The sequence below is a fragment of the Ochotona princeps genome, chromosome X, assembly GCF_030435755.1.
Source record: "Ochotona princeps isolate mOchPri1 chromosome X, mOchPri1.hap1, whole genome shotgun sequence".
Taxonomy (NCBI): domain Eukaryota; kingdom Metazoa; phylum Chordata; class Mammalia; order Lagomorpha; family Ochotonidae; genus Ochotona; species Ochotona princeps.
In genome coordinates, this window is record NC_080865.1 from 47040493 (window position 1) to 47060041 (window position 19549).

Here is a 19549-nt window from a genome sequence, read left to right on the forward strand (position 1 = left end):
TGGACTGCATCTTCCCAATAATGGAAAAAGATATTAATTGGTACTTCAAAAGCTTTTGGTTTCTTTAAGTAGTTATAAATTAGGAGTGGTGGGTACTGCTGAGGGCATCATTCATCACTATGTTCTGTGTTTCCTGTTAATGCCCATGAGTCTTATCTGCTCTTATATCACAAAAAGCTTATATTTTTCCTTCTGGTTTAATTTGATTTTATATATACTAATTGTGTAATCTGTCATAAGCTGTCATGCATATCTTTTCAAAGAGTCTTTTTAAAATCCTGTTTTAGAGGAGTTGGAGCTTTTCTGTTGTTAGGCAAATCCTCTTCATATTTTGCTTGAAAATCATAATTTTGCTATGGAACCTACTGGAAACTAGTGACTTCAATGGGCATATGGACTATGGTGGAGATAATTCGGGGAACTTGAGGAAGGCTGGCATGCAGTCATAATTTTAGTGTATGTAACCTATGACAAATGCTTTGAATTTTTCTGCACCAATGAAATTAAAAAAATAAGACTACAGTAGCGTCATCTGCTCAAGGGACTTACCTTCAGTCTGAGAAAAGGTTTCTGTGGTGAGACTAAAAAAACGTAGTCAACTTCCTCTTTCAACAACAAATTGGTTTAGTTATCAGACGGATCTGAGCCACTCAGGACTAGTATATTTACCCCTACATTCCTGCAAAGAAACAAGAGTGTTTATTCCAGCTGAATTCCAGGGTAAGTTACAGCCTACCTGTTTATAGGAATTGGTGATTTCTTCTGGGAGGTCTGATGGGAGAATGGAGATCAAGACAGAGGGCAAAGAGATGGGGCATTCTCTGAGCTGAAATGTTTACCAGTTTCTCATCTCAGACTTCTTACAGCAGGAGTAAAGATGGTTGCCTTTGAATCTGACCGGAGTCCAAAGATAGGATTAAAGCTGCAATCCTCACCAGTGTTCGAGACTGATGGAGAACTTGATCGGGTTCTCTCTTTGCTGAGGCTCTTTGTAGACTAAGTACCTGGAAAAAGAGCACGTACTTAAGAGTGTGCATTGAGATTCTTTTGGACAATTCATCATTTTAAGGTAGTAGAAAATGGTCTGAAATTTCTGCTCTGGATAGCTTACCAACAGCTATGTAACAAAGGAAGATCGATGGCTATACTACCCTTGCTTTGGTAAGTTTGGCATTTAAACACACTGCGATCAATGATAAGTTCTTTCAGGAAGGAGAAAAAAGAAACTTGGATCATGGATGTTGGAGCCCAAGGATTCTTAGAGACCAAAATTTTTAGAATTCATTTGGAAAAATGGAGAGCCAGTGTAGCTTGGAGTCATCAGGCTGCTTGGTAGCAGTGCTGTAATTAGCACTTGTGTATTCTAATTCATGGTCCTGTTCCCATATTATAAATATTATCTCTCACAGAATACTATGAATGTGCTTATGATCTTAGATTTCAGGTGAAGAAAGGATAGACTACCCCAGGTAAACAGAGTCTTCTCAGAGGGATTCTTTCATTTTTTTTAAAAAGCTGGGTTTTTTTAAGGATTTATTTATTTTGATTTGAAAGGCAGATTTTACAGAAAAAGAAAGACAGAGACATCTTTCATTAGCTGGTCACTCCGCAAACGGCTGCAACACCAGGGCTGAGCCAATTTGAAGCCAGGAGCCAAGAGCTTCTTCCAGATCTCCCATGTGGATCTCAAGGCTTTGGGCTGTCCTCTGCTGCTTTCCCAGGCCATAAGCAGGGAATTGGATTCAAAGTGGAGCAGCTGAAGTATGAACCAGTGGATGCTCATGCCTCAGGTGGAGGATTATCTTGCTATGCTACCTTGCCATCCCCCAAAGCTACGTTTTGCTCTAATTTCAACCAGACTGTATAGCAGATCCCCAGAGTGATATTTTCAGTAATTATTGCTATTATTACGAGTTACAACACCTCTCTGGCTCTGAGCTGAGATGATTGAGTCAAAACGAATCTTGCAGTTGGAGTTCCTGGAAGTTGACTCTGCCAAGTCGGTTAGCGCCAGGATCAGTCTGATTAGAATAACAGACTTTCTTGTGCTTTTAGGGGGGGTAGTCTCAGTTCAAAGCATACTTGAGAGAATATTTCTATTTTGGTTGTTAAAAGTGATGTGATGAGTCATCCTCGTTTTTGCTAATTGAGAATTTTATCTCTTAGCAATTGCAGCACAGTAAAATTTTTCATTGCTGAAAGTAGGTTATATGATTGTAAAGTAGAACGAGGCCTAACCTATAGTAAGAATCAGATCACACTTTCAAGACAACTGTTTTTTTTTTTTGTCATGGTTTCTGTTGAATAAAAATACAATTTCTTTTTGGGTTAAATTACAAACTTTTAAAAGTTCAAGTTGCACAAACCACCTAGATTCTGGCAGTGACAGAGCATAAGAAACCAAATAATTAAGCATACTTCTATGTGCTGTGGGGTTGCTCTTGGTGGCTAATTTTATTTGAGCTGCATCATTTGTGGTCCTAAGAAACAGGTCATGTTGCTAGCAAGCAGAACAAAGCTATTGTGAAACTACTCTTTTTAAAGAGTTCCAAGAAGTAGGTTATACTTTATATAAAAATATTGATGCACTGGCAAAGTGATGGAGTGAATAAATGAAGTGATGGATCAGTATGCAAAAAATGAAGAAACCTACACTATTGTCCAAGTTCTTCCTCTTACTCATCATGTGGCCCTGGGCAAGTGGCTTTATTACAATAATTCTCAGTAATCTCACTTCTGAAAACGGGATGGGGGTTTGGAATTAATGGCACCTAATTTCCTTCCTAACAATAAAATTATTTGATTCTAGGCTTTTAGATATCTGAGAAGTTATATGAAGTAGTGAATGTTGGGGCCATGGCAGATTGTAACTAGCGAGGGCCATCTGAAAATGGAATTCAGATCTCCAAAAGAATCTAATGCCTTTTCCCAATGGCCCTTAAACTTATTCCATAATATGTTACATAAAAGCTTTAACTTAGAATACAAAATTCTGCTTTGTAAATTTAAGATTTAAGTTTAAGTTTTACCTTTTCACATGCTAAAACACAAACAAGGAAAATTTTCTGAAATCCAATTTCTAGAATAGCAATGATTTCAGATTTCTTAGGCTTTAAAAACCAAGCCACATTTTGTGAAACATAAAAATTTTGCTACAAGATTATTATATACTGATATTCCCAGGAACTAGACCCTGAGGCTGTAGAAGGTGTTTCATCACATTCAGTATTCTGAGTCCAACATTTAAAAAAAATTTAAGTGTTTGTATTTCAGCAGTTTGTATTATAGGGACAGTAATTTTGACAAAATCTGAATGTATTTATTGTCGTAAGGAATACATATTTTTAAGGAACATGTTTTTCACACTTCCACTTTAAGAATTATGCTGCAAACCTTCTCGTCTTGTCTAATAACTGTGTTTTTGGGGGATTTTTTAAAACCTAGAAAAATGTGATCTATGCAAAAACTATAGAAGAATACGCTATGAATGGGTAAAGAGGAAATGAGCTCACATGTATTTAATGCTTACTGTCCCTCAAACATGAACATAGGTATTTTCATATGCTTGTCATTTAATCTTCCCAATGGCCTGCAATGCAGGAACATGACTCTGATTTTATAAATGAGCGAACCAAATTCCAGAAATATCAAGTGAATTGTTTTAGGCTAAAAAGCCAGCCATGAAGACATGCCATGATCTGTCCAAACAGTATAATCATTTCCATCTATAAATGCTGCTTCCTAGTCAAAGGTAGTGCTAAACTTGTTATTCTTCTCAAAACATGAAAACTTTGGTAAAAATTTATTTATTTATTTATATATATATATATATTTATGAAAGCTCAAATTCAAACTTCAGGAGTTATTTTATTTCATTTTAAAATAAATTTTGCTTCCCTCATTTAACAGCAAAAAAAAAATTGTCTGGAGTTGCAGAGTATATCCAAAGTTCTGTGCTTATGAGGTCAATCATGGTTCTTTGAAATTGATTTGAATTAATTCAGGAACTAAAATCCCCTCTGATTATAAGTGAATGAATGAAGAACACTGTGGTTATAAAAATCAGACTGGTTTGGGTAATTTATGTGGGCCAGATCAGAAAAAGCAAAATAAATTCCCCCAATGACCTGGGAAGTTGTCCCCTGGAGCATGGGAGGAATTTTCATCAACAAGCTTCTATCTCTGTTTATTTTCTCCTTTTCCCAAGGTAATAAGCCCACAAGCCAGCCCTATCATGAAATAAAGCAGAACAAGTAAATTTGACAGATAGATTTGTTTAATGGTGTTAGTGACCTAATGATGAGAGATCAAAAGACGCAAAATATCATCAGGGTTGAGAATTGCAGGATTCTTGCTAGGGAAAGAACAGTCTCCTTGATCTCAAAAATCTAAGCTCTTCACTCCTACATCCTGCTGCTTACTATTAGCTATTTGTAGTATGGGAACCATAATTTTGTTATTAAAATGAATGTTTTTCATAGTAATTATAATAAGTAGTATACTTTTTTTCAAAAACACCTTTTTCCCAACCTTTCACTTTAAGAGTCAATGCTGCAGACCTTGTAACTCTTTCTCTCTTAACTATGGTTTTCAAGAATTCTCTAAACCTAGAAAGCTATATGCTCCAGCGCACCATCAGGTAAATGAAATCATTTCTTGGAACCTCATTTTCCTATTGGGTAAAACCTGGATGATACACCCTGATCTGTTCATTCATAATACATCATCCAGGTTTTACCCATAGGAAAAAAAAAGCTATGCATATATTTAATAATATTTTGCAACAAAATAAGATTTTATTTTAAATTCTCATGAATTTTTAAACACACTTTTAGATATATAAAATGTTTTGTAAAGTATAAATCTGCATGTTGGTTGATGTGGTGGCAGCTTTATTAGTGATGTCCATGGCATTACTGGTAGTGTGAGTCAGAGGCAAAGACAGAGAGGAACAATTCTCATAAAACCATCCCCATGTTTGAACTAAAATAGTTAAGACTATGTAGTTTAAATAATTGTCTTTTAATAATGAGGGATAAGGGGTTCATGCAAAAAAAAGGTTGCTGTTTGAACATTTGCTGGAATACAAGTGTCTTAGCCCCAAATCCAGTCCTCTTTTCAATATTTTCTATCACATTTGTGTCTTTGTTATCCTTACAATTCTTACTCGATCCAGTTTGCTGTTGCTATAATGAATTTTTCCAGTACTTGTATTCGCTGATCTATTATGATTTCACTCAAGCAAACTCCATAATGATCTTTGGTCTACAAATAACCCTACCCTGACACCTGGTGGGCAATAATTTGCCATTTGTGCATACTGTATGTGCATAGAGCCAGGATTAGAAATGAGGACAAAAGTTTCTCCTTCTTTGAGGTGCAGTCTTATTCACACAAATGTTACTTTAAAATATCTTTCCTTCTTTCGCTGTGACACTTTTTTTTTTTTTGGATAAGGAGAATTTCATCTGTCTCCATAATAATAAAAACTGTTGGACTTTGAGAAAGTAATTTAGCCCTATGAGATATCATTTTCTAATCCGCGAAAGGATACAATATTAACAAACTCAGATTTCTTAAACGGCAATGTATACTCTATAGGACACTAGAAACTGGAGGTGCTAAGAGGTATTATTTTTATAAAGGCTGGTGTTGAAGACTTTGAGATGTCTGGTCTTCTCTCGCCAACAGGCTCACAACCGCACTATTAAGGAGTAAAGTTGCGGGTACATTGAAGTACGTTGAAGAATTGATGTGAAGTGAGTAAAGGGAAACAGTTGTATAAGTAAATATATTGATGTTTATTTAAGAAAGAAGGTAACAAACTAAAAAAATGCATAAAATAAGAGAAAAAAAAACCACTTTGCAGGTTAGGTAGAGACTTGATGAAGAAGATCAACCTGAGAGTCAAGATAACATAATGATGTAGGAAAGAAAGAGGGATGACTGATTGAAGTGGACCAAAGAGCATGGAGATTCATCTTGAGCAATAGGAGAGACAACTGCTCTGGGATGAGAGAAGAGTGCTGTGAGAGAAAAGAATGTTTTGGGAGATTACCATGGATAAAGTTAGTTGCTTTTCACACAAGAACCTTTTATTTGTGAGGCAAAGGGCGAGAACCTACGCTGATGAAGGTGGTGGTTATGAGAATAATGGAGAGAGGAGGTCACTTTAGTAAAATTGGGAGGGTGCTGAACAGTCTTCATGGGAATCAAAGAAGATGCTAATCAGGTGCATATGAAAACTGATAATAGCAAAGCATTTTAGACTACACACCATCCTTTATTTGCACCGTTATAAGTAGATTGTGGTATATTTTCTATACTTTTAGTTATTTTGAAAAAGAGCAAGCCAGAGAAAGAGAGTTCTCCCACCTGGCAGTTCACCTCCAAACACCTTAAACAACTGAGGCATGCCTAGGCTGAAGTTGCGGCTCAGTACACATCTAAAAATTTTTTAATTTTATTATTATTATTTTAAATTTTATGGTACAATTGCATTAGGGTCTGGGATTTCCCTACCCTTCCCCAAATTCCCAACCCCTGATTGATTTTCCCCATATTATAACAATAGTATAGTCCTTCATAAGCAGTCATATGTCCATCAGTCTGTTATTTAAGCATGTCCTGACATTACTGGTACAGACAATGCCAGATAGTCCACAACTGGGTTTTTTACACAAGGTGTCATGGGCTCGTCTTCCTGAATCATCATCATTTGACTTGCAGGGTGCATGTTAGCAAGAAGCTGCAACGAGGAAAAAAGCAAATTATCAATCGAAGGCATTCTGATATGGAATGCAGGCATCTCAAGCAACTTCTGAATTGGCCTGTCATATGAGTGTCCCGATTCTGGTATTTTTAATGTGATCATTCAGCTATTTGGGTAGCAAGAAAGAAAATTGGCTATGGACTTGATTTAAAATTAGAGCCTCTCCAAGATGGTGCAGCAGAACAAAGGACAAGGAAGTTGTGGGTTTTTGCGTGAGAGTGATTAATTTGACTAATCTAGGCTGGGTGTAAAGGGAAGTAGCATAGGGGAGAATGCTAAGTGAGAATAGGAGAAATGAAAAACTTTAGTTTTTTAAGAATTCTGGAGGGTGTGATGCAGGTCTGTGGGATGCACTCTACAACAGACCTCCGTGATTATAATGTTGAAGAAAACCACTTGAAGGGCAAGAAAATAATGCAGCTAGAACAAGTTTGGAAAGGAAGAGATGAATTGGTTCAGGTTGTCAGGAGAGTACTGTAGTTGAAACTTCTTTGGAAAAGTACAAAAGTTAGAATATCTGTTTCACATTTTACAAATTAAATCATCCTTGATTTTGCAGTCTTCTAAACTTCAATTTCACTTGTACTTTAACTTTAAATTCCTATATTCTTGTGTCACAAAGGTTTAAGTCAGAGCTTGCAGTCAGGTAAATCAGAGTGCTTTTTTTTTTTTTTTTAATTACGTTGCATTATGTGACACATTTTCTTTTTTTTTTTCTTTTTTTTTTAAGGAGAACATTTATTTATTTTATGACACACACCAAAAGTATTTTTTTGAAAGTTGAAAATACATACATCTATAAAAAGCTGAATAAACCTGGTGATTACAGATTCCCTGACCTTTCTTTCTTTTTTTTTTTTTTTAAGATTTATTCATTTTATTACAGCCAGATATACACAGAGGAGGAGAGACAGAGAGGAAGATCTTCCATCCGATGATTCACTCCCCAGGTGAGCCGCAACGGGCCGGTGCGCGCCGATCCGAAGCCGGGAACCTGGAAACTCTTCCGGGTCTCCCACGCGGGTGCAGTGTCCCAATGCATTGGGCCATCCTCAACTGCTTTCCCAGGCCACAAGCAGGGAGCTGGATGGGAAGTGGAGCTGCCGGGATTAGAACCGGCGCCCATATGGGATCCCGGGGCTTTCCAGGCGAGGACTTTAGCCGCTAGGCCACGCCGCCGGGCCCTCCCTGACCTTTCTTAAAATAAAATAATATGGGGTCAATATTTTGGTGTAAAATGCCATTTGGGCTCAAGCTCAAGCTCTGATTGCTCCATTTCTGATCCAGCCCCCTGTTAATGCACATAAGACAGCAGCAGATGACTCAAGTGCTTGGCTACCTGCACTCTTGTGAGAGACCCAGATGACACTTGTGCTCCTGGTTTTGGACTGGTCCAGCTTCAGCCATTTGGGAATTGTACCAGCAGATGGAAAAGGAACTTTCGCTCTCTCTGTCTCTCTCTCTTTCTCTGTCTCTCTCACACATATATCTGTCTTTCAAATAAAAAATTAACATATCTAGTTCATGTTTATGTGACACATTTTCATAGGCTCTGGGATTCCCCCAACCCGTCTGTGAGCCCTCCCCCCATGGTGGATTCCTCCACCTTGTTGCAGTATTACAGTTCAAATTCAGTCAAGATTCTTTCGTTGCAAACATATACCAAGCATAGAGTCCAGCATCTTATTGTCCAGATAAACTCAACAGTTTCTTGGGGAGACCATCTCTGGTCTGAAGGTAGAGCTGGCAGAATATCATCCCAATCAATTAGAAGCCCCAGCACAACATCAACAACAATTTACAGCATTATGGAATTAATTGACATGGTATTGAGTAATCAATATGTTAAAACAATGCAAGTGCTTATCCACATCCTGTGACTGCTTCATTGACACTTTGATTTTTGTATGTACACAGCACCGGCTGCTATACACCTTAAAGCGGCTATAGGGTACTATCCAGCTGTCTCGTGTTTGTTTTCATTTTAGTATTTAGCAGTTTATTGTGTTGATACATAATTTTGCTGAACTTGGTAGGTTTTAGGATAGTCTAAACTGGATTATAAATCTAACAAGGCATTTGTCAACCACTGAGGTGCTGGAACCATTTCAGGAGGGGTGTGCAGAGAAATCTTTGATACCCTAGTGAGGAGTAACTAATCTTTGTGTCCTACCTAGTAAGGTATAAGTGAATCCACGTTGACCGTTTCCTGTTTGATTCTAAGCTTTCCTTGTTGTTCTCTGTCTATCTATTCTAGATTGTTTGTTTGTTTGTTTTGAGGGATTTCTAGATTGTTTGTTTGTTTTGAGGGGTTTCCGGAGCGACCCTGATGGTCATTGCAAGAGAGGGTGGGGATCCAAAGTTGGAACTAAGTAAGGACCAGAAAAAGCTCCTCTCCCTAGTCCCGAAGGAAGTTTACTGTTCTTCTGTTTCTGCAGACCACTCAGGGCTCCTGGCTGTTCCGATGGCCTTGGATCCTGCGAGGAAGGATTTGACAGACATGGGATGGAGGAAGCCCAGAGTGCTGGTTTGAGCACCAACTGTCTTGCTGCTGCTGCTTTTTTTTTTTTTTTTTAAATCTTTATCTTTCATGATGCAGTTCCTTAAGCTTAGGGATTTCCTCTTCTCCCCATTCCCCCTCCAATATTTTTTTCCTATATTATAACAATGGATTGGTCCCTCAACAAAAGTCACAAGTCCATCATTCTGCCCCCCCCCCCCTTTTTTTTCTTCTAATGCAGCTCCCTGCTAATGCACCTGGGAAAGGAGCAGAGAATAACCCAAATGCTTGTGCTCCTGCCACTGATGTGGAAGACCCAGATGGAGATCTTAGCTTTCAGTTTTCATCTGACCCAACTCTGGCTGTTGTGGTCCATTGGGAAGTGAACCAGGATATAGGAGATTCTCTCTTCTTCTTCTTTTTCCTCTTCTTATTGGACTATTGATCACACTCCTTGCTTTCAACCTCTTTAAATTGTGTGTGCCCTTCTTTCCAGTCCATTTTCCACATTTTTGGAAGAGTGATTCTTACAAAACGCAAGGGAAGTGTGATGATAAAATGTGTCTTCTCAGATTCTGTGTAAAGGACATTGAAAACCTTCTATGAGCTCATCCTATCTACACTAGTGGTCTCTTTTTCCTTTCTGATAGTTTCCTAGCTTTCATCTCCCATTTCAACATCTTTACTGATTCACTGTATCCTGTGACTTGGAAACTAGGATAGAACAGCTATTATTCGCTTACATAGATCATTCATTTTTATATTTTGGGAAATGTAAATGTTATTAATTTTTCCTGGACTCTTCCACTCTTTTTTCTCCTACATCTTGTTTACCCCTAAAATTGTTTACTGAAAATTGTCTTGTATTTCAAGTTGTGCTTCCAATATTTATCCTCTGTGTGAGATTTGCTTCTGCTTCCTAAGACTTTATTATCTCTTTCCTAGTAAGCTTTTGAAATTCTCATGATTAGTTATTCCTTTTTAAAGTTTTATTTATTTTTGGTTTTTTTGTATAAACACATATTTTTATTGCATTTCATTTTACAACATTGTTTCAAAGGCTCTGATGTTCCCCCATCCCCTCCCCGTGCCCTCCCCCCATGGTGGATTGCTCCACCTTATTGCAGTATTACAGTTCAAATCCAGTCTTGTTTCTTTCAATGCAAGCATGTGCCATGCATAGAGTCCAGTGTCTTATTGTCCAACTCAGTTCAAAAATGTTTTATTTATTTTTGTTTGAATGGAGAAAGGTAGGAAGAAAGAAAGGGTGGAAGGAAGTGTGTGTGTGTGTGTGTGTGTGTGTGTGTGTGTGTGAGAAAGAGAGAGAGAGAGAGAGAGAGAGAGAGAGAGAGCCATCCACTGGTTCATTCTTCAAATGGTTGCAACAGCCAGATTTAGGTCAGGCTGAACCAGGAGCCAGGAACCCCACCTGGGTTTCTCACATGTGTGGCAGGAATCTGAGTTCCTCAGAAATCACCTGCACCCCCTCAGGGTATGTATTAACAAGAAGGTGGATTGTGAATCAAATGAGAAGTCAAACCCTGGGACTCTAATAGAAGTGGCCAGCCCAGTGCTTCAACTGCTGTACATCATCCATCCAAGTTACTTACGCTTATGTCAATCTGTGTCTTCCAGGTGACTGTAAACTACTCTGCTATCTTCAACAATCTGGAGATAGGATGTACACACAACATAATCTGTTATGTACATAACATAATGTATGTTATGTACACATAATTGCTTGCAGGATGAAATCAGAAACTGTTATGCCCCAAATGTATAATATTTATAATAATCAGTGTAAGCTGACAGTTATATTTCTTCAGGGGATTAAACAATCCTAGATTTGAAGGGTTACACCAATTTATATAGATTGGTGGGTAACTCGCGCAAAGTAAAATTAACTTTATTTGGTCCTTAGTCACCATCACTACTTTTCTAACTCAGTGCTTATGAGAATCAATAAGAGAATGTAAATGTTGCCGTAAAGATGTTGTCTGTGACTTGAAATTGTATTATAATTTAATAGAGGTCACATGAGAGGGTGGGAAGAACATTGAATAAAACTATTGATGTGTGTCCTATTTACCTTGCTATGCTAACATGAGAGCCTCGAATCTGCAGTGCCTCTTTCTTTCTCTTCCTTTTTTTCTTTCTTTCTTTCTTTCTTCCTCTTTCTTTCTTTCTTTCTTTCTTTCTTTCTTTCTTTCTTTCTTTCTTTCTTTCTTTCTTTCTTTCTTTCTTTCTCTCTCTCTCTCTCTGTCTCCTTTCCTTCCTTCCTCCCTCCCTCCCTCCTTTTTCTTTTTCTGTTCTTTCATTCATTCTCTCTCTCTCTCCCTCTCTCTCTCTCTCTCTCCCTCTTTCTTTTGCACACTGGAATGAAGTTGGAATTTTCCTTCATGTTTCTCCAAAACTAAAAAAAAAAAAAAGCTGCTCATGAACTGATGCCCTGGTGAATGATTCCATGTTTTTCACAGAACCTGGTGTGGGGGGCACTGGTTTGGTCTTACTGTATACACTTTTTGGCATACTCCATGGTATGAAGAGTCCTCAGCAAAACTTCCCAATGAAAAATAGTGATACTTTCCCTTGATGCTTACTTTCCAAGTATAGTTAGATTACAGATGCAGTTTTCCTTTCCGGTTCCATATATAGGTGATTATGAAATCATTTGTTAATGAAATGAGGCAGTTGCACCTTTTATAACAACAAGCATCGCCACTACCACAACAAAAAGGTTGATATACCTCTGGAATCCTATTACAAGACTGTCCTGTTACTAAGATCCAAATAGTAGTGTTGATGACAACTTGAGATCCTTGGATGTACTGTTTTATATCCACAAATCCGACTACTTGTGATTTTTAAGTTGATTTTTTTGCACTTCCCTCAAAGTATGATTTTTCTGAATCAGAAAAGGTAGGCAAGGGCCTGTGCAACAGCTTCATTGGCATTCCATATGGGCACCAGTTTGTGTACTGGCTGCTCCACTTGCCATCCACCTCCCTGCTCGTGGCTTGGGAAAGCAGTAGAGGATGACCCAAAGCCTTGGGACCCTCCCACGTGGGAGACCTCGAAGAAGTTCCTGGCTCCTGGTTTCAGATCGGCTCAGCTCTGGCTATTATGGCCATTTGGGGAGTGAAACAGCAGATAGAAAATCTTTCTCCCTATCTCTGTCTCTCTTTCTGTGTAAATCTGCCTTTACAAAGAAAATAAATAAATCTTTTTTAAGAGAGGTGGAGGGGGCATAGGCAGATATTAAAAAGTCCAAGCTAGAAAACAACAAATTTGGAGGAAATGGCAGCAAACAGAAATGGATTAGTTGATACATCATCAAGGTTTTCATTTTTGATTAATGCTTATAAATAGGAGTTTCAAACTATTGTACATGTAACTCAATATAATCATACAAATATTTTCGTGGGCTATTTAACGAACAAATTAGATCTTTCATGGCACTAAGTTAGTTAATAACATGGTGGTTAAAATAGCTAATAAACAAGGAAACAAAGACATGAATTATAAATGCATATTCTATAAAAAGAAATAGCAAACAGTTTGGGAGCAGTTAGTGGTATAGATAGCGTTCAGAGTGAGGTCCTCTTTGACTTAAAAACCACAGTTAAAAAGAGCAAAGCTTGTAAATATTTGGAAGAAGATAATTCCTGTCAGAAGGAATAATGTGTCCAGAAACCTTCGCCAGAAAAAATATCTGGATCTGCATGAGTAACTTAAAGCGTTTGAGTTTACCAAAATCTATAAGGTGAGGAAGGGAAGGGAATGTAATAATGTTTAAGGACAGAAAAAATCATAATGTTACACAGCCTTTGGGTCAAAAGGAGAAGTTTGAGCTTAATATTAAAAGCAATAGAGATCCAGCAAAGGATTTTAAGCAGAAAAGGGGCAGGTTGTATCAAAGAAGGATTACCGAGGTCACAGTGTGGAAATGATTAGTAGGAGTTCAGAGACAACATAGTTTCTTCTATAAAGGCATGAAAAGTTTAATCAAATAAAAATACATTAAGAGAATTTCAACAAGTGTTGTAAGTGTCCTACTACAGTTATTAGTCTCTAGAAACAAGTATGAATTCTGTTTCTGTACTACCTCTTCTGCCCTATACAAGCATTGTGACTTCAAAACTAAGATTCAATTTCACCTGTAATATGGAGGCCATCATAGTGTTTCTGTGAGGATAAGTAAGACAATGCATAAAGAATGTTCAGTCTATTCTTAAATGATAGCCTTAAATAAATTGTAGCCATATTCAATGCTAGTGTTAAACATCATTTGGGAAATAGATCAGAGGGGAAACTCTGGAACGCATGAAATACAGTAAGGCAGCTGTTACAGTGGCCCAGAACAGTGCTTCCAGTAGCCTGGATTAGAATGGTGACAGGGAGTGAAGCTGAGTTGAAGAGTTTTCTAAAAATGTTCTTTTGAAAATTTGAACTTTAAATTAGTTTTGTAAACAAATTCAATGTGGAGTGTGGATACAAGTCTATGAACCTAATGATATTTCCTTCTTTCCTCCTTTTCTTCCAACCTTTTTTTCTTCTCTCTCTCTTATTTTTGAAATAATATATTTTAAAATTTACATTACAGTGATTTAAAAGATAGAATCTCTTGGTTTACGGTTTGCTATGGGAGGAACATTGTGACAGAAGAACTGATTCATCAATTTCCAGTTCGAGTGAGTGAGTGAGGGGAGAGTCATGAAACTGATTGAGAAAGGAAGCATAAATTCAAGACTGAATCCTCAGCCTCACATCCTTGCGTCAGACAGAAACTAAAGTTATGTTTATGTTGAAGAGAGTTACTGACAATCCAAGAGATAAATCATATAGAAATAATCAACAATAGAGACAGAGTCAGAATTACGAGAGAGATGAAGACAGAGAAAAGGAATACAATCCGATTTGAATTCTTCCTCCCAGTATATTCTTGTTAGTGGTTTCTATGACTGTTCCTCTTTCTGAAATTTCAGAAATAGCACAAATTGTCTATGGTAAGCTAAATATTTCTTCCTAAGAAAAATCTGTAGTTCTGCCCAACCCAATATAAATTCCCTCTGCTTTTAGCTGGCCTGGGGATTTTACATTTCATCGTCACAATATAGATTTGGAGAAAATTCCTCCCTACTTTCTCTCAAATCTGGTGTAAAGAAGAAGGTTTTGAAAGTACCCTATGCAAATAGCTAAGCTTACAAGGAAATGTGAATGATAGAGGCATAAAAACCCACAATAAAAGTGAAGTGGTGAATTTCACCTCTAGCTTGCCACTCTGGCATAATCTGTTATTTACAACAAAGGTGTGAACAAAACATGCCTCTTTAGTAAGGGAAACTTTCTGCACAGATGAAGTGAAAACAAGCAACCATAGCTGTTAAGTGTAAAAATGGAAGTATGATTTGAGAGGATGTGAGCTCTTACTAGTTTTTGAAATTGTGATACACCAGACACAGCTTAATTTGCTGGTTCACAGTCCCTGCATGGATAGCAGATGAGAGTAGAAGCAGCGAAGATACTGAAGTCAAAATTTAGTGGAGGAGGGATGGCTGGTGTGTATGTGAACAATTTTTACTTTTATCTTGACAGCCTAACTAGCTGAACCCTAGGGTTACGCAATCAAAGAGTACTAGCATGCGATTAAAAAGGTCCTTTCAGCATGTGTTCATTACATGTCACAAAAACGAAAGTTAAAGTGGCTGCATTCCACTAAGTACTCCCTCCTGTTAAAGTAGAGGTAAGTTGCATATGGAAAAAGTGTGTATTTTGGAGCAAGCCAGACATTACAGATAATCCAATCTTTACCACTTTCTAGTTTTCCTTTTTAAAAATCAATTTGCTGAATCTCTCCAAACCTTAGTTTCTTCATTGGCAATTTGAGAATAGTAATTCCTCCTTCCTGGGATTGTTAGAAGAATTAAATCAGATAAAACATGTGAAAACTTTGTTGGTAGATTTCAGGGTACATCCTTGATTGTCATCACATGACAATCATCTCCTCCCTTTCCACCTGAGAACATCCCTCCACTCTCTACTCTTGTCATACATATATGTATGATGACTGCATGACTGAGACATAGCACAGCGTCGATGACTGGGCAAGAAAGGAGGATGAGTGTCAGAGGAAGGAAAATGAGAGTACTCATTAGAAAACAGCAGCTTACGACATGAACACCTTTAAAAAGATTATTTATTTGAATGGCAGAATTACAGAAAAGGACACACAAACACATATATAAATGTTCATAGATCTTTCTATTTTATTTTATTTTTTAAAGATTTATTTTATTTTTATTGCAAAGTCAAATATACGGAAAGGAGGAGAGACAGAGAGGAAGATCTTCCTTCCGATGATTCACTCCCCAAGTGAGCCGCAACGGGCCGGTGCGCGCCGATCCAAAGCCAGAAGCCAGGAGCTCTTCTGGGTCTCCCACGTGGGTGCAGGGTCCCAATGCTTTGAGCCGTCCTCGACTGCTTTCCCAGGCCACAAGCAGGGAGCTGGATGGAAAGTGGAGCTGCCGGGATTAGAACCGGTGTCCATATGGGATCCTGGTGCTTTCAAGGCAAGGACTTTAGCCACTAGGCCACTGCATTGGGCCCTAAATCTTTTTTTTTTTTTTTTTAGAGTTCTTTTTAAGGAATTTATTTATTTATCTTTATTGGAAAGTCAGATCTTTGACTCACTCACTTTTCAGTAGCTGCAAGAACAGAGATGGAAAAAACTGAAACCGGGAGCCTGAAACTGTGCCTGGAGTCTCTCATAAGAATGGCAGGGCTATCTTGGGCTGCTTTCTCAGGCACATTAGCGGGGAGATCAATCAAAAGTGGAGTAGCTGAAACTTTCACTGGTGCCCATATGGGATTCCAGCATTGCAGGCAGTGACTTAACTCAATGCACCACTACGCTGGCCCCACATAAATGCTTTTTTATATGTGTGAATTCTTTGCTAGGGTTTTTACTCTTTTATCACATCTCTCTTTTCCTAGAATAGGGCTGAACATTTTTTAAAAAGCCATTCTGCAAATTAAAAGGAGAATAAAAAATGAAATAGTTCATTTTTATATTAGTTAGAACAAAACAAAATGAAAAAACTAAAAACAACTTTCTCACTTCTATCTCTAAATTTAATAAACATCCCTGTAATGCAAAGATAAAAAGCAGATTGTGTGTATGTGTGTGTGTGTGTGTGTGTGTGTGTGTGTGTGTGTAGATTAGGTTACTTGTCCACCTGCCTGAAATCTCAGGGCTTCCATTTAATAGTCACAATAAACACTTTTCTCTGAGTTTGTCTGAATTTGATTTTCAAAGATAATTTCTAATGTGAAATTCTGCAAGATATTTAAAGTAATAAATCGAATTTTCTTTTGTTATTCTTACATGCCAGAGGCTTGCATAATTCCATGGACAGATCTTGAGAAGCACTAAATACTACTTTCCCCACATTCTGATACAGCACATAATAAGATACATTACATTCACAAAATATATTTGTGCTCATTTGTTGCTTATACCCTATGCATTGTTCACTGTAATCATTGGATAATCTGCACGAGTTCAGAATTCCTCTTAGAGGGAGAATTTATCTTTTCCTTTCCAAATTCACTTGAGGGAGAATATCCTAGTTCAGCTTTTAAATCAATATACTGTCAAAGTATTTCATTTCGGTTTGCAATGGGACCAAAGTCAAGGCAAAGACAAATATCAGGAGAATCTCTGAGTCACAAACTAATGCGACAGAATAACAAAGAGACTGTTTTTTGGTTCTCAAAATGGCCATGACAGTGGGGCTGCAGGTTCAAAGAACATGACTATTTTTCAAGTGTTGGGTTGCCATGGTAGCAAGCCAAGACCCGATGAGAGCAATATGAGAAAACCCCAGAAGTGAAGCTAAGCTTCTAGCATTGCAATTAAGTGAGCAAGATTCATTCTAACCAAAGTTTTGAGCAAAAGAAACTTGGAGCAAAAGAAACTTGTTCAAAACACTGTCTTTCTAAGGTGAGAACAATGTATTGAATATTTCAAGATATCCTTGCCTGAAAGGCGTATCTTAGGTAATATAGGAGTGTAATTTTGGGGCATTTGCATGTTTTCCCAACTGATTCATTAGGTCACACTGGATCAATTATATGTAAGCCTTGGGCTTTTCCTTCTTAATTTGTATGCAGATCCCTGTTAATTATAATTCAAATGTCTTTGAATACATAAAATAGAGAAATGGAAATTGATAAAACAATATAGAACCATTACATTCTATTTTTATATTTTTTCAGGTATCATAAATCCATAGCTTACCTTGATGAATATACTGCAATACTCAAGATGGGTAGCAACGACACCAGCAATGCCGAAACTGACTGCAATGTCACCAATGTGACATTTCACTATTCACTGTATGCAACTACCTATATCCTTATATTCATCCCTGGTCTTCTGGCCAACAGTGTGGCCTTGTGGGTTCTGTGCCGCTTCATCAGCAAGAAAAATAAAGCCATCATTTTCATGATCAACCTCTCCGTGGCTGACCTTGCTCACGTGCTGTCCTTGCCCCTCCGGATTTACTATTACATCAGCCACCACTGGCCGTTCCAGAGAGCTGTGTGCCTGCTGTGTTTCTACCTGAAGTATCTCAACATGTATGCCAGCATTTTCTTCCTCACGTGCATCAGTCTTCAGAGGTGCTTCTTTCTCCTCAAGCCCTTCAGAGCCAGAGACTGGAAGCGTAGATACGACGTGGGCATCAGTGTGGCCATCTGGGTCATCGTGGGGACTGCCTGCCTGCCATTTCCCATCCTAAGAAGCACAGACTTAGTCAACAACACTGATTCTTGCTTTGCCGATCTTGGTTACAAAAAGATGAATACAGTGGCTTTGGTTAGTATAATTTCATTTGCTGAGCTTGCAGGGTTTGTAATCCCAGTAGTAATCATTGCATGGTGTACCTGGAAAACCACTATATCCTTGCGACAGCCACCAGTGGCTTTTCAAGGGATCAATGAGAGGCCAAAAGCACTGAGGTTGGTTTTCATGTGTGCTGCCGTCTTCTTCATTTGTTTCACTCCCTATCATATTAACTTTATTTTTTACATTATGGTAAAAGAAGCCATCATTAGCAGTTGTTCCATTATCCAAAGCACGCTGTATTTCCACCCTTTTTCTCTGTGCCTTGCAAGTCTTTGCTGCCTTTTGGATCCGATTCTTTATTACTTCACAACCTCAGAGTTTCGTGATCAACTATCTCGCCACAGCAGCTCTGTGACACGTTCCCGCCTCATGAGCAGAGAGAGTGGCTCATCAATGATTGGTTAAAAATAAAATAATTCTTAAATCATGGGCTTTGTTGACCTATGTTTCCTTGGCCTTTTTCCAAAGACTAAACTTGCAAGTCAAATAATTTCTTTAATTGTACTTGGAAACAACAGAACTATATGTTTTCTTGCATGTTGGTTATAACCACAGGAGTTGGATCGTGAAGGAACAGTAAAAATGTGGGAGAAGAAGGGAAGATGGCATTACCTGTTTCCTTTTTTGTAATTCTAGGCACTTTCTTACTGAAGACTTGTAGATTGAGTTTTCATATTTGTTTTCAAACAGAAATTGAATACTTTAACTTTAAATACTTCCTCAGTGAATACATTATTAATGTGATAAATATAAGATTTCTTTTCTAGCAAATGAAAGTAAATCTCTTTCCCATAAAGACTATAATTTATGAACTGGATTAACAACCCTCAGTTTTGCATGGTGTGAATAGTTGGAGAATTGTCTGCATAAATATCAGGATTACAATCTTCTGTTGAAGGAAGAACATGGGACTACATTTATTCATTTAAAATGTATCAGATAAATATCATGTTCTGGGTTGTTACTTTATTTAGTTTCTTTCATGACATTTGATCTGGTTCTTTGGATAAACCTGTAGAAAGTTTCCAATTCAAATTAATAAATTGAGCTTCATTGAGATTAAGTGATTTGCTTCAAGAAAAAAGCATGTGTGAGCTAAAATATATCCAGTATACAGTGAATATTCTTAAGTCATTTCCTCTGTTTGTATTGTTGTGCGTGTTAGATGGATCCTAAATGTGTATTCATTGATGAAGACACAGACTACAGCTAAACTACATGAAGCAAAGACCATTTAAACAGATATTGTGTTAACTGAAATGTCTGTGGATTATTGGATTGCCATGTCAAGCTCCAGGCTACAAGATTTCAAGTGATAAATACATTATTCCATTACTGTCCCCATCTGCAGAGTCCTTAAAGTAAGGAA

General features: G+C 37.7%; 1 protein-coding gene across 6 annotated transcripts; it reads left to right on the top strand.

Annotated features, from left to right (window-relative positions):
- Nucleotides 1-589: 589 nt before the first annotated feature.
- P2RY10 (P2Y receptor family member 10) lies at nt 590-19301 on the top strand. 6 transcript variants are annotated; one of them, XM_058658358.1, is made up of 4 exons: nt 590-720; nt 5692-5759; nt 14868-15015; nt 17550-19301. In XM_058658358.1, exon 4 carries the CDS (start codon nt 17599-17601, stop codon nt 18583-18585), a length of 987 nt encoding a protein of 328 aa, XP_058514341.1. In that variant the 5' UTR covers nt 590-720; nt 5692-5759; nt 14868-15015; nt 17550-17598; the 3' UTR covers nt 18586-19301. The 6 variants fall into 6 exon arrangements, with proteins under 6 accessions (XP_058514341.1, XP_058514339.1, XP_058514338.1 ...); XM_058658356.1 differs by lacking the exon at nt 5692-5759 and having other exon boundaries at nt 590-1161; XM_058658355.1 differs by lacking the exons at nt 5692-5759; nt 14868-15015 and adding an exon at nt 856-1161.
- The last annotated feature ends 248 nt before the right edge of the window (nt 19302-19549 follow it).